This window comes from Mesoplodon mirus (assembly GCF_964341445.2).
Source record: "Mesoplodon mirus genome assembly, chromosome: 2".
NCBI lineage: Eukaryota > Metazoa > Chordata > Mammalia > Artiodactyla > Ziphiidae > Mesoplodon > Mesoplodon mirus.
This window is the reverse complement of record NC_138977.1, coordinates 210,556,675-210,572,366: the sequence shown is the minus strand read 5'-3', so window position 1 is coordinate 210,572,366 and position 15,692 is coordinate 210,556,675. Positions and strand designations below refer to the sequence as shown.

At 43.9% G+C, this 15,692-nt stretch overlaps 1 protein-coding gene across 3 annotated transcripts in view; it reads left to right on the top strand.

Moving 5' to 3' along the window:
• Positions 1-15,692, top strand: part of XPNPEP1 (X-prolyl aminopeptidase 1) — a 61,208-nt gene that overhangs the window by 29,799 nt on the left and 15,717 nt on the right. For 2 of the 3 annotated variants that reach the window (XM_082641526.1, XM_082641525.1), the window contains exons 6-10: positions 129-221; positions 475-618; positions 2,841-2,936; positions 5,070-5,151; positions 6,721-6,931. In XM_082641526.1, the coding sequence (XP_082497652.1) occupies positions 129-221; positions 475-618; positions 2,841-2,936; positions 5,070-5,151; positions 6,721-6,931 (626 nt within the window). The remainder of the gene's footprint in view (positions 1-128; positions 222-474; positions 619-2,840; positions 2,937-5,069; positions 5,152-6,720; positions 6,932-15,692) is intronic. The other variant, XM_082641527.1, reaches the window with a different exon arrangement.

Genomic DNA, 15,692 nt, shown 5'->3' with positions numbered 1-15,692 from the left:
ATTCTCTTTGAAGAAGGTGCTTAATAAAGACCCTGCTATCACGATGTTGGTGAATTGCCTCCTTCTGGATAGGACAATGAGCTCGGGTCCCCCTGGGAATTGTTTCTCATCAGTTCTTCCCTCTGTAGGTCTGAAGGACACACCAACTCAGGAAGACTGGCTGGTGAGCATACTTCCTGAAGGATCCAGGGTTGGTGTGGACCCACTGATCATTCCTACAGGTGAGTAAGCATAGGCCCTTTCACCTTGGGTGAGGAAGTGAGTTCTAGAGGCCTCTCCATCCTCCCTGTTTGCTTGTGGGTTGTGGAACATCTGGGGGCTCAGCATGATTTGATGTCACAACAAAGGTCAAGGTGAGGAGAAGAGTTAGCACAGGGCCGCGGGTTAGCCTTTCAGAAGGTGCCAGGCTCTCAAAGCCCTGCTGCCTGTAAAGGGTGTTCAGTTCATAGCTAGACCATGTGTGTTTCTCCTCAGATTACTGGAAGAAGATGGCCAAGGTTCTGAGAAGCGCTGGCCACCACCTCATTCCTGTCAAGGAGAACCTTGTGGACAAGATCTGGACAGACCGTCCTGAGCGTCCGTGCAAGCCCCTCATCACACTGGGCCTGGATTACACAGGTCAGAACCACGGCTGTGCCCAGAAGGCCCCTGACCATTGGCCCCTTCACCGAAACGAAAGTCTTCTGAATCCAGGTCGAGCTTGAGCTGATTGGAGGATTTTGCCCCGCCCTGGCACATGGGGCATTTGACGCAGCAGGAGTTCAGTTTGTTTCCACAGTTGCCACCTACTTGCCACCTACTTTGGCATAGTTTATTCTTGCAAAGCTCTTCTGGGCAGACCTGTGGGTGCTGCTGAGATGGCTTTTTTACCATTCAGTTGCTAACTGCCCCTCTTAACATGTCTAATATTGGAAACAGATTAGAGGTTTCTTTTCTTTTTTTGATTTAGTCACCTTGAGAGTTTTATTTCTTTATTTAAATTTTTTTTCCTTCTCACATATTTTTTAATCCACAATCAGTGTCAACAGCTGATCGGGTTGTATACACACCCCAGCCTTAGCAGATTGTCTTTTGTTTTGTTTTTTAAATTAATTTTTATTGGACTGTAGTGAGCCTAGAGGTTTCTAGATTCCATTTCCTTTTCTTCTGTCAGCATTTGTAGGTTTACCTTCCCAGGCGCCCTCCTTCTGTCTGTCCTCTGCTTTAGTAGCTTTGGGGTGTGGGTGGGTTTCTTTGGCTTGTGTGATAGTGGTGAGTGAGGAGCAAGTTCTGTGAACGTTTTGTGGGAGATGAAAGTGTGATTTATGCCAGAGTGAGGAGTGCAGAGGGAAAGGCCTGGGAGGTGGGGCTGCAGGGGAGGGAGCCTTGCTGTGGAAACGGCAGAGGAGAGGTGCAGGGGGGATGTCTGGAATGTAGGCACATTGCCCAGAGGGGTCCTGGGAAGAAAGCAGTACAGCCCAGACTCTCAGTCAAGTTTTAAACAGCATTCCCGAGCTGGTCTTCAAAGCAGCGTTTAGTTGTGGGGACAGCCCCCAGCTTGCTTTCCTTGTGACACCCTCACCTGAGGGTATGACAGATCAGGGGGATGGGTCCAGTGAGTGGCCCAGGGTCAGCTAAACATTTTCCATCAACGTGTTTTGAGTTTTGTTCAACTGAAGCAGAGGCTCTGACCTATTGCTTATAGAAGGGGGGAGAGCAGGTGTGGCTGGTAAAACTTCTGTTCAGCAGACACATGAGTGCCTGCTGTGTACAGGACACTGCTAGGTGCTGGGCGAATAAGACAGATGCCTGCCATGTTCACAGGTGGCTGTGCCCTGCGTTACATGTGCTGTTTCATGGTTGTTGTTGGTGGTGGTGGTAATGGGGTGACCTCCTCTAGGACCCCAGTTTCATCCTGGGGAGAGCAGGGAGGCCGTGGCTGTGTCTGACAGTGCAAGTGTGATTTGGAAGTGGTTGTCACACTGAGTCAGACTGTAGAGAATTCCTCGGTCTTAGCACTGAAAGGCAAGTCTTGTATCTCCAGGAATGTAAAGTGGTAGGTGATATTCCCCTGACTTCTAAGACTCGGTGAGTTCTCTCTGCTGGGTAGTGTGTTCTCAAAGCTCCCTGTACAGAAGTGTAACTAATTGCTTGTTTTTTGGGGTTTTTAAAAAAATATATTTATTTTATTTTTGGCTGTGTTGGATCTTCGTTGCCTTGTGCAGGCTTTCTCTAGTTGCGGCGAGCGGGGGCTACTCTTCATTGCGGTGCGCAGGCTTCTCATTGCAGTGGCTTCTTTTGTTGTAGAGCACGGGCTCTAGGTGTGCGGGCTGCATTAGTTGTGGCACACGGGCTCAGTAGTTGTGGCTCGCGGGCTTAGTTGCTCCAAGGCATGTGGCATCTTCCCAGACCAGGGAACGAACCCATGTCCCCTGCATTGGCAGGTGGATTCTTAACCACTGTGTCACCAGGGAAGTCCCACTAATTGCTGGTTTAATTGTCTGTCTTCCCTTCTAGATTGTAAGCCCCATGAATGCAAGGACTGCATGTAGCTCAGAGCTGTAACCACAGTGACCAGCATGGTATCTATGCCTGGGAAGTGTAGATGCTTCATAGACATTTGTTGGATGAACAAATTAATTACTTTTTCTTTGAGGTAGTCAGGGCTCTTGACAGTCAACTAGCTTACAGTCACTTCTCATGGATGGGGCTTGAATCTGGGCCTTCTGTCTGCTCAGATAACATGCTCCCTGGGATATGGTGCTGGTTAAAAATGTTTGGAATGGATTCTTTCACTTGGCTTCTGCAGGTCCCTGGGACCAGACCAGGGCTGAAGTCGCAAGTACGTTTGTTTCTTGCAGGCATCTCCTGGAAGGACAAGGTTGTAGATCTTCGGTTGAAAATGGCCGAGAGGAACGTCGTGTGGTTTGTGGTCACTGCCCTGGATGAGATTGCATGTGAGTGCTCTGGTTTCACTGTTGGGGTGTGTTACCCAGTCTCTGCATTGGTTCTCTGGGAATCTGTGTGTTCATGCAATTCAGCTTTCAGAGTGGCCAGGGAATAAGCAAAAGACTGTCACCAGTGGGGTATATGATATGCCGAGTAGGATGGAGAAGTAATTATAGGGAGTCGGGGAGGGGAATGTAGCTTGGTCTGGAGCTGTATTACAGCCAGGGGCTGATGTTAAATCTGTGATGATGTCCCCCTCTGGCCAGTCTACTCAGGACTGTGACACCTCTGAGGAGGGACATTTCCAACAAACTTTTGGTGCCTGTCAACATTCATGTGTCTCTATGGGTATAGAAATAAGATCATAGGAGATATTTTTTTCTTTATCCTTTTCCTGTATATCCCCAAGTTCTTCACAATGAGGATGCTCTAGAAATATTTCTACTTCAGAAAACTCAGGAACTGAAAGTTCTTCAATAAGCCTTTTGGTACAATAGCAGTTTTTTAATCTTTAGACCTTAAACTATCCCCATGGAATTGTTCAGTGCCTTCTAGAGCCTGAAGGAATCTTCTTATTGTCTGCTATTTTCTGACTGGATTTGACCCAGGGTACCTGAGACAAGGCACTGCCTTATCCTTTGATTTTTCTCACTAGAGAAAGAAAGCTTACTGCACAGTGTCCTAGCTCTCTAATCCCCAGGTCCAAACTTTGTCAAGAGTGTCAGTGATTTATATCCCTAGTTAACTAAATAACTTTAACGTCAGAGAAAATAACATATAAAGCTAATTTCTCTCCTTTATTATTAAAAAGACACACATTTCCATTGCGGAAAACCTGGAAAGTGCAGAGGAAGTAGAAAGAAGAAAAAAAATCACCTATAATTTTCTTACACACAGAGAATTACAGTTAACATTCTGCAAATATGTAATTTTGTAGCTAGATTTTTTCCAGTGTATCGGGATACTCTAAGCATACATAAGCATAATTTTAAGTGAATATAAAATATCTCATCATATGGTTGTATCATAATTTACTTAGCCATTCCCCTACATATGCCCTTTGAGTAATTTCCAATTTTCTTGTGATTTTGTTACATCCATCAAAGTCTTGGTGCATCACAATCCATGTCTTAGTTTCTGATAATTTTCTTCCAACTTCTGGTTGGCTTTAGAGGTGGTGTTATGGATTAGAGGGTGTATGCATGGCAGGGCTTTTGACCATTTTGCCATGTACCTGCCGGAAAGGTTGCACAGCGGTGTATGAGTACACCCCTCTCGCCACACCCTCGCCAGCCCCAGGTGCTGTCATTTTGAAAGAGTGCTAGTTTGGTCTGATAGGTAAAACATGTTGCCTCATTGCTTTACTTTGCGAAGCCATGATTTTAAAACAGAGGCAGTGCTTTTTACGCCAGGGTCTTCTCTGCACTCTGATCCTCAGTAGAGCAAGCATTAGGCAGCTGGAAGTCCTCGGACGAGAGCTGTGCTCTCTGCTGGTCCCTATAGTTTCTCCAACACTCTGTGACCTCACTAGACCCCCTGACACTGGCCAAGGCAGGTCCTCCACCCAGCCGTGGTTCCGGGTGGGCCGCAGGCTCGGGTTTCATTTGTGGGCCGGAGCACCGCTGACTCACTGCTTTTGTTCCTCTGCCGGGAAGCCCCGCCTTCCTGGGGCTCTTGACCCTTGCACAGAGGGCCTCATCTGGCCTCCCTCATGGGTGGGTCTCAGTTTTTCTACTCTAGGTCGTTCCCCTCAGAAGGGAGCGAGTGCTTGGCTCCCTCCCCTGTATTTGGGAGTGCCAGAGCGTTTTTCTGTGGCACGTCAGGCCTGCTAGGCCTGGCAGGTCACTGCCAGGTGGACCATTTCAACTCTTGTCTGGAGGGCATTTGTTGGGTTTTCTGACTAATAACTCTTCCATCCCCTTCTCGGGATGGTGATGTGGTAGCGTAAGAAACAGTTCTGGTGCCATCATTTGGCGGATATGAGCAACTGCAGCTCAGAGGTGGGACCAGGAAGTGAGGCTCCCAGCTTCTCTGAGAGATGCCACCCAGTCCTTCCCTAGCGAGTGGAAGCTCTTCCCTTGCTCTACAACCTACCCCTTAAACTCTCACTCAGGCAGGTGACAGGATTTTTTTTTTTTCAGGGCTGTTCAATCTCCGAGGATCAGATGTGGAGCACAATCCAGTATTTTTCTCCTATGCAATCATAGGACTAGAGACCATCATGTGAGTGCCGGCCCTGCGCCTGAAAGTCCTTCCCCACAGCTCCTCGGAGCCCCAGTCACCCCCGTCTGGCCCAGGCCCGCCAGTCTCGGGCCTGACGTGCGCTAGTACGCTGCTTTTCTCCTGCCCTTTCCCTTTCCTGCCTCTCTTCCTTCCCCTTCTTGTCTTCCTTAACAGTAGATATTTATTTATATCCTGCCTCTCTTTTAATCCTGAAAATGATTTGAAATCTCTGAAAGTCTCTGTAGTACTAGGAGATAAAAAAAAAAAGGTGGTCGAGGACATCAGAACAAAACTGGAGAGAGTGAGGCTAGTTCACAGAATTCCTGCTGCAAAGTCTTGTTCAGGCCGTACATTTGATTCCAGGTTTCCTAGCAGCCAATGCCAAGGGGAATATGGGCTCTGTTATACAATCCTGGGTCCACGATGCAAATAGACCCAGTCATTTGGAAGGTCAGAAGTGACACAGAAAACCCCCCTGAGCTGTGCCTTGTCAGTTTATCTTTTAAACTGCTGCTTGTGGCCAACCTGCCATTGCTCTTCTTACTTGGATGGCTTTCTGCATTCAGACAACATATTTATTGAGTGCCTGTTATGTGCTGGGGTCTCTGTTAGGTGTTGGGGTGAATGAGACAGACAGGGTCCTGGGTTAGAGTTGCAGAGATGAGAGGTTTCCTGAGGGCATTTGGGCACATAATGGGCACTAACTTGTCATTGGGGTGGGTACGGGTGTTATTGGAGGGGTCTGACCTGGTCAGAGGAGGCTTTTGGGGAAAGTAATATTGAGTCAGAGATTAAGGGTGCATGTGGGTTAGCTAGGTGAGTGGGGGGCGAGGAGGAAGAGGAACGGTGATCTAAGCAGGGGAAGCAGCATTTTCAGAGGCTCCGGGCAGGAGAGAGCACAGTGTGCGTGGAGGACCCAGAGTGGTCCAGTGTGGTTGGAACCTGGAGTGGGAAGCTGGCTGGTGGGCAGGGCCCCCATAAGGAAGGCCTTGTGAGCCAGGTTCAGGAGCCTGGGACTCTTGTCCTGAGGATGCTGCAGAGCTACTGAATGAGTTTTTCACACGGAACTACATGGTCAGGCTTGTAAATCATAAAGGATGTTATGATTGGAGTGAAATTACGGGGTGAATTATGATTGCTGCAAAAGATAGGGTGGATGGGGAAGACTGGAGGCAGGGAGGCCAGTTAGGCGGCTGTGGCACTGATCCAAGTGAGAGACGGTAGTGACCTGAACCTGGGCAGCGACTGGGCCAGGCTACAGTGAAAGCTGGAGAGGTTTGAGGGGTGTTTAGGCTATAGGTTCAAAGATCTCAGTGTAGGAGGGCAGGAGGAGCCTCAAGGAGGACAGTGCCCAGGTCCTGGCTTGGGGGGTGGGGTGGAAGGTGACAGCATGCACAGGGCAGGGAACGCAGTTTGGGGAGCAGGAGTTGCGAAAGGCATGGAGGAAAGAGAGACTGCTTGGTTTGGATGCCGGGAGGTAGAGCCTATTGCTTGTGTGTGGGTCCGTGTTCTCGTCCTCTCACTCCTGTGCCTGCCTTTCCTGTCACCTCACCTCTGGCCCCTCTGCAGGCTCTTCATTGATGGCGACCGCACAGACGCCCCCAGCGTGAAGGAGCACCTGCTGCTTGACTTGGGCCTGGAAGCTGAGTACAGAATCCAGGTGCTTCCCTACAAGTCCATCCTGAGCGAGCTCAAGACCCTGTGCGCCAGCCTCTCCCCGAGGGAGAAGGTGTGGGTCAGCGACAAGGCCAGCTATGCCATGAGCGAGGCCATCCCCAAGGTTGGTAGCCCCAGAGACCCGTCTAAACCTGCCGCTCCAGCTGCCAGGCCCTTTCCAGTCCTGGCATCGTGCGGCTTGTCTTTGAAGCAGAGGTTGTTCAGGCAGATTTCCAGAACTGGCTGTTGGGTCAGAGGTGTCGTCTCCCTGGATGAGCCCTTTGGGCTGGAGTGTGAGGCTTTTAGAACCCATTGAGTTCTGTGTTTTCCAAAACGTGACATGAGAGATGATTTTAGGTGGTACACATTCATACTTAGGTTTATTTAAATGTCTCTGTTTTAAAAGCGTTTTAACAGTTACAGAGAATGAACTAGTGGTTACCAGTGGGGAGAGGGAAGAGGGTAGGGGCAAGACAGGGATATGGGATTAAGAGGTATAGACTACTATGTATAACATAAATAAGCTACAAGGATATATTGTATAGCGCAGGGAATATAGCCAGTATTTTATAATAACTTTGAATGGAATTTAACCTTTAAAAATTATGAATCACTATGTTGTATACCTCGCACTTAATATAATACTGTATATCAACTATAAAAAAAGTGTTTTAGTGTGTACTAGAAAAAAATATGATTAGCATATGAAACCATATATTATAAAAATTGTTTCTTAAGAGAGAGTTGAGTTCAGTAACCTATGTTGATTCAAAGATAGTCTAAAGAAAAGTCTTAGTAAATAAGGGTCCAGGGGGTAGCAGCTAGGGTAAGACCTGTGCAGGTGGTATGAGAGTATCTGAAGTTTGGGAGACACTACTCTACACCCACCTCTCCCACCACATTTCATAGTTAAGGAGACCTGAGGCCCAGGGAGGCTTTGGGAGTTGGGGATTTGTCAAAGATCAAATGATACTGATAGCCCTGCCCTTGACTGAGCCCCTGCTGGGTGGTGCTAAGCAGCTGACACCTTCCCCCTCATTTTAACTGAGGCCTGGCACAGGAGTTCAAGGCACCTTAGTTGTAGCCTTTTTTTTTTTTTTTTAACATCTTTATTGGAGTATAATTGCTTTACAGTGGTGTGTTAGTTTCTGCTTTATAACAAAGTGAATCAGTTATACATATACGTATGTTCCCACATCTCTTCCCTCTTGCGTCTCCCTCCCTCCCACCCTCCCTATCCCACCCCTCTAGGTGGTCACAAAGCACCGAGCTGATCTCCCTGTGCTATGTGGCTGCTTCCCACTAGCTATCTATTTTACGTTTGGTAGTGTATATATGCCCATGCCACTCTCTCACTTTGTCACAGCTTACCCTTGCCCCTCCATGTTCTAGTAGGTCTGTGTCTTTATTCCCGTCTTACCCCTAGGTACTTCATGACCTTTTTTTTTTCCCCTTAGATTCCATATATATGTGTTAGCATATGGTATTTGATTTTCTCTTTCTGACTTACTTCACTCTGTATGACAGACTCTAGGTCCATCCACCTCACTACAAATAACTCAATTTCATTTCTTTTTATGGCTGAATAATATTCCATTGTGTATATGTGCCACATCTTCTTTATCCATTCATCTGTTGATGGACACTTAGGTTGCTTCCATGTCCTGGCTATTGTAAATAGAGCTGCAATGAACATTTTGGTACATGACTTTTTTTTTTTTTTTTTTACCCTTCCCCCTCCCCATATCCTCAAGTCCATTCTCTAGTAGGTCTGTGTCTTTATTCCTGTCTTACCCCTATGTTCTTCATGACATTTTTTTTTCTTAAATTCCATATATATGTGTCAGCATACAGTATTTGTCTTTCTCTTTCTGACTTATTTCACTCTGTATGACAGACTCTAGGTCCATCCACCTCATTACAAATAGCTCAATTTCGTTTCTTTTTATGGCTGAGTAATATTCCATTGTATATATGTGCCACATCTTCTTTACCCATTCATCCGATGATGGACACTTAGGTTGTTTCCACCTCCGGGCTATTGTAAATAGGGCTGCTATGAACATTTTGGTACATGTCTCTTTTTGAATTATGGTTTTCTCAGGGTATATGCCCAGTAGTGGGATTGCTGGGTCATATGGTAGTTCTATTTGTAGTTTTTTAAGGAACCTCCATACCGTTCTCCATAATGGCTGTACCAATTCACATTCCCACCAGCAGTGCAAGAGTGTTCCCTTTTTTCCACACCCTCTCCAGCATTTATTGTTTCTAGATTTTTTGATGATGGCCATTCTGACTGGTGTGAGATGATATCTCATTGTAGTTTTGATTTGCATTTCTCTAATGAGTAAAGATGTTGAGCATCCTTTCATGTGTTTGTTGGCAGTCTGTATATCTTCTGTGGAGAAATGTCTATTTAGGTCTTCTGCCCATTTTTGGATTGGGTTGTTTGTTTTTTTGTTATTGAGCTGCATGAGCTGTTTATAAATTTTGGAGATTAATCCTTTGTCAGTTGCTTCATTTGCAAATATTTTCTCCCATTCTGAGGGTTGTCTTTTGGTCTTGTTTATGGTTTCCTTAGCTGTGCAAAAGCTTTTAAGTTTCATTAGGTCCCATTTGTTTATTTTTGTCTTTATTTCCATTTCTCTAGGAGGTGGGTCCAAAAGGATCTTGCTGTGATTTATGTCATAGAGTGTTCTGCCTATGTTTTCCTCTAAGAGTTTGATAGTGTCTGGCCTTACATTTAGGTCTTTAATCCATTTTGAGCTTATTTTTGTGTATGGTGTTAGGGAGTGATCTAATCTCATACTTTTACATGTCCCTGTCCAGTTTTCCCAGCACCACTTATTGAAGAGACTGTCCTTTCTCCACTGTACATTCCTGCCTCCTTTATCAAAGATAAGGTGACCATATGTCCGTGGGTTTATCTCTGGGCTTTCTATCCTGTTCCATTGATCTATCTTTCTGTTTTTGTGCCAGTACCATACTGTCTTGATTACTGTAGCCTTGTAGTATAGTCTGAAGTCAGGGAGCCTGATTCCTCCAGCTCCGTTTTTCGTTCTCAAGATTGCTTTGGCTATTCGGGGTCTTTTGTGTTTCCATACAAATTGTGAAATTTTTGCTCTAGTTCTGTGAAAAATGCCAGTGGTAGTTTGATAGGGATTGCATTGAATCTGTAGATTGCTTTGGGTAGTAGAGTCATTTTCACAATGTTGATTCTTCCAGTCCAAGAACATGGTATATCTCTCCATCTGTTTGTGTCATCTTTAATTTCTTTCATCAGTGTCTTATAATTTTCTGCATACAGGTCTTTTGTCTCCTTAGGTAGGTTTATTCCTAGATATTTTATTCTTTTTTGTGGCAATGGTAAATGGGAGTGTTTCCTTGATTTCACTTTCAGATTTTTCATCATTAGTATATAGGAATGCCAGAGATTTCTGTGCATTAATTTTGTATCCTGCAACTTTACCAAATTCATGGATTAGCTCTAGTAGTTTTCTGGTAGCATCTTTAGGATTCTCTGTGTATAGTATCATGTCATCTGCAAACAGTGACAGCTTTACTTCTTCTTTTCCGATTTGGATTCCTTTTATTTCCTTTTCTTCTCTGATTGCTGTGGCTAAAACTTCCAAAACTATGTTGAATAAGAGTGGTGAGAGTGGGCAACCTTGTCTTGTTCCTGATCTTAGTGGAAATGGTTTCAGTTTTTCACCATTGAGGACGATGCTGGCTGTGAGTTTGTCATATATGGCCTTTATTATGTTGAGGAAAGTTCCCTCTATGCCTACTTTCTGCAGGGTTTTTATCATAAATGGGTGTTGAATTTTGTCGAAAGCTTTCTCTGCATCTATTGAGATGATCATATGGTTTTTCTCCTTCAATTTGTTAATATGGTGTATCACGTTGATTGATTTGCGTATATTGAAGAATCCTTGCATTCCTGGAATAAACCCCACTTGATCATGGTGTATGATCCGTTTAATGTGCTGTTGGATTCTGTTTGCTAGTATTTTGTTGAGGATTTTTGCATCTATGTTCATTAGTGATATTGGCCTGTAGTTTTGTTTCTTTGTGACATCCTTGTCTGGTTTTGGTATCAAGGTGATGGTGGCCTCGTAGAATGAGTTTGGGAGTGTTCCTCCCTCTGCTATATTTTGGAAGAGTTTGAGAAGGATAGGTGTTAGCTCTTCTCTAAATGCTTGATAGAATTCGCCTGTGAAGCCATCTGGTCCTGGGCTTTTGTTTGTTGGAAGATATTTTATCACAGTTTCAATTTCAGTGCTTGTGATTGGTCTGTTCATATTTTCTATTTCTTCCTGATTCAGTCTTGGCAGGTTGTGCATTTCTAAGAATTTATCCATTTCTTCCAAGTTGTCCATTTTATTGGCATAGAGTTGCTTGTAGTAATCTCTCATGATCTTTTGTATTTCTGCAGTGTCAGTTGTTACTTCTCCTTTTTCATTTCTAATTCTATTGATTTGAGTCTTCTCCCTTTTTTTCTTGATGAGTCTGGCTAATGGTTTATCAATTTTGTTTATCTTCTCAAAGAACCAGCTTCTGGTTTTATTGATCTTTGCTATCATTTCCTTCATTTCTTTTTCATTTATTTCTGATCTGATTTTTATGATTTCTTTCCTTCTGCTAACTTTGGGATGTTTTTGTTCTTCTTTCTCTAATTGCTTTAGGTGCAAGGTTAGGTTGTTTATTCGAGATGTTTCCTGTTTCTTAAGGTGGGATTGTATTGCTATAAACTTCCCTCTTAGAACTGCTTTTGCTGCATCCCATAGGTTTTGGGTCGTCGTGTCTCCATTGTCATTTGTTTCTAGGTATTTTTTAATTTCCCCTTTGATTTCTTCAGTGATCACTTCGTTATTAAGTAGTGTATTGTTTAGCCTCCATGTGTTTGTATTTTTTACAGCTCTTTTCCTGTAATTGATATCTAGTCTCATAGCATTGTGGTCGGAAAAGATACTTCACACGATTTCAATTTTCTTAAATTTACCAAGGCTTGATTTGTGACCCAAGATATGATCTATCCTGGAGAATGTTCCATGAGCACTTGAGAAAAATGTGTATTCTGTTGTTTTTGGATGGAATGTCCTATAAATATCAATTAAGTCCATCTTGTTTAATGTATCATTTAAAACTTGTGTTTCCTTATTTATTTTCATTTTGGATGATCTGTCCATTGGTGAAAGTGTGGTGTTAAAGTCCCCTACTATGATTGTGTTACTGTCGATTTCTCCTTTTATGGCTGTTAGTATTTGCCTTATGTATTGAGGTGCTCCTATGTTGGGTGCATAAATATTTACAATTGTTATATCTTCTTCTTGGATCGATCCCTTGATCATTATGTAGTGTCCTTCTTTGTCTCTTCTAGTAGTCTTTCTTTTAAAGTCTATTTTGTCTGATATGAGAATTGCTACTCCAGCTTTCTTTTGGTTTCCATTTGCATGGAATATCTTTTTCCATCCCCTTACTTTCAGTCTGTATGTGTCTCTAGGTCTGAAGTGGGTCTCTTGTAGACAGCATATATATGGGTCTTGTTTTTGTATCCATTCAGCCAATCTGTGTCTTTTGGTGGGAGCATTTAGTCCATTTACATTGAAGGTAAATATCGATATGTATGTTCCTATTCCCATTTTCTTAATTGTTTTGGGTTCGTTATTGTAGGTCTTTCCCTTCTGTTGTGTTTCTTGCCTACAGAAGTTCCTTTAGCATTTGTTGTAAAGCTGGTTTGGTGGTGCTGAACTCTCTCAGCTTTTGCTTGTCTGTAAACATTTTAATTTCTCCATCAAATCTGAATGAGATCCTTGCTGGGTAGAGTAATCTTGGTTGCAGGTTTTTCTCCTTCATCACTTTAATTATGTCCTGCCACTCCCTTCTGGCTTGTAGAGTTTCTGCTGAGAGATCAGCTGTTAACCTGATGGGGATTCCCTTGTGTGTTATTTGTTGTTTTTGTCTTGTTGCTTTTAATATGATTTCTTTGTGTTTAATTTTTGACAGTTTGATTAATATGTGTCTTGGCATATTTCTCCTTGGATTTATTCTGTATGGGACTCTCTGTGCCTCCTGGACTTGATTAACTATTTCCTTTCCCATATTAGGGAAGTTTTCAACTATAATCTCTTCAAATATTTTCTCAGTCCCTTTCTTTTTGTCTTCTTCTTCTGGAACCCCTATAATTCGAATGTTGGTGCATTTAATGTTGTCCCAGAGGTCTCTGAGACTGTCCTCTGTTCTTTTCATTCTTTTTTCTTTATTTTGCTCTGCAGCAGTTATTTCCACTATTTTATCTTCCACCTCACTTATCCGTTCTTCTGCCTCAGTTATTCTGCTATTGATCCCATCTAGAATATTTTTTATTTCATTTATTGTGTTTTTAATCGATGCTTGGTTCATCTTTAGTTCTTCTAGGTCCTTGTTAACTGTTTCTTGCATTTTGTCTATTCTATTTCCAAGATTTTGGATCTGGGAAATAGAATCTTGGATCATCTTTACCATCATTATTCTGAATTCTTTTTCAGGTAGACTCCCTATTACCTCTTCATTTGTTAGGTCTGGTGGGTTTTTATCTTGCTCCTTCTCCTGCTGTGTGTTTTTCTGTCTTCTCATTTTGCTTATGTTACTGTGTTTGGGGTCTCCTTTTTGCAGGCTGCAGGTTCGTAGTTCCCGTTGTTTTTGGTGTCTGTCCCCAGTGGCTAAGGTTGGTTTAGTGGGTTGTGTAGGCTTCCTGGTGGAGGGGACTAGTGCCTGTGTTCTGGTGGATGAGGCTGGATCTTGTCTTTCTGGTGGGCAGGTCCACGTCTGGTGGTGTGTTTTGGGGTGTCTGCGGACTTTTTATGATTTTAGGCAGCCTCTCTGCTAATGCGTGGCATTGTGTTCCTGTCTTGCTAGTTGTTTGGCATAGGGTGTCCAGCACTGTAGCTTGCTGGTCGTTGAGTGAAGCTGGGTGCTGGTGTTGAGATGGAGATCTCTGGAAGATTTTCGCCGTTTGATATTATGTGGAGCTGGGAGGTCTCTTGTGGACCAGTGTCCTGAAGTTGGCTCTCCCACCTCAGAGGCACAGCACTGACTCCTGGCTCCTCAATTTGGGATGATTTGTTGTCTATTCATGTATTCTACAGATGCAGGGTACATCAAGTTGATTGTGGAGCTTTAATCCGCTGCTTCTGAGGCTGCTGGGAGAGGTTTCCCTTTCTCTTCTTTGTTCTCACAGCTCCTGGGTCTCAGCTTTGGATTTGGCCCCGCCTCTGCGTGTAGGTTGCCGGAGGGCGTCTGTTCTTCGCTCAGACAGGATGGGGTTAAAGGAGCAGCCTCTTCAGGGACTCTGGCTCACTCAGGCCGGGCGGGAGGGAGGGGCACGGAGTGCGGGGCGAGCCTGCAGCAGCAGAGGCTGGCGTGACGTTGCACCTGCCCGAGGCGCGCCGTGCGTTCTCCCAGGGAAGCTGCCCCTGGATCCCGGGACCCCGGCAGTGGCGGGCTGCACAGACTCCCGGAAGGGCGGTGTGGACAGTGACCTGCGCTCGGACACAGGCTTCTTGGCGGCGACAGCGGCAGCCCCAGCGTCCCACGCCCGTCTCTGATGACGTTTTGAATTATGGTTTTCTCAGGGTATATGACCAGTAGTGGGATTGCTGGGTTATATGGTAGTTCTATTTGTAGATTTTTAAGGAACCTCCATACTGTTCTCCATAGTGGCTGTATCAATTTACATTCTCAACAACAGTGCAAGAGTGTTCCCTTTTTTCCACACCCTCTCCAGCATTTATTGTTTCTAGAGTTTTTTGATGATGGCCATTCTGACCGGTGTGAGATGATATCAAACTGTAGTTTTGATTTGCATTTCTCTAATGCTTAATGATGTTGAGCATTCTTTCATGTGTTTGTTGGCAATCTGTATATCTTTTTTGGAGAAATGGCTATTTAGGTCTTCTGCCCATTTTTGGATTGGGTTGTTTGTTTTTTTGTTATTGAGCTGCATGAGCTGCTTATAAATTTTGGAGATTAATCCTTTGTCAGTTGCTTCATTTGCAAATATTTTCTCCCATTCTGAGGGTTGTCTTTTGGTCTTGTTTATGGTTTCCTTTGCTGTGCAAAAGCTTTTAAGTTTCATTAGGTCCCATTTGTTTATTTTTGTTTTTACTTCCATTTCTCTAGGAGGTGGGTCCAAAAGGATCTTGCTGTGATTTATGTCATAGAGTGTTCTGCCTATGTTTTCCTCTAAGAGTTTGATAGTGTCTGGCCTTACATTTAGGTCTTTAATCCATTTTGAGTTTATTTTTGTGCATGGTGTTAGAGAGTGTTCTAATTTCATACTTTTACATGTACCTGTCCAGTTTTCCCAGCACCACTTATTGAAGAGGCTGTCTTTTCTCCACTGTATATTCTTGCCTCCTTTATCAAAGATAAGGTGACCATATGTGCGTGGGTTTATCTCTGGGCTTTCTATCCTGTTCCATTGATCTATCTTTCTGTTTTTGTGCCAGTACCATAGTGTCTTGATTACTGTAGCTTTGTAATATAGTCTGAAGTCAGGGAGCCTGATTCCTCCAGCTCCATTTTTCATTCTCAAGATTGCTTTGGCTATTTGGGGTCTCTTGTGTTTCCATACAAATTGTGAAATTTTTTGTTCTAGTTCTGTGAAAAATGCCAGTGGTAGTTTGATAGGGATTGCATTGAATCTGTAGATTGCTTTGGGTAGTAGAGTCATTTTCACAATGTTGATTCTTCCAGTCCAAGAACATGGTATATCTCTCCATCTGTTTGTGTCATCTTTAATTTCTTTCATCAGTGTCTTATAATTTTCTGCATACAGGTTGATAACATGATACTATACATAGAGAATCCTAAAGATGCTACCAGAAAACTACTAGAGCTAATCA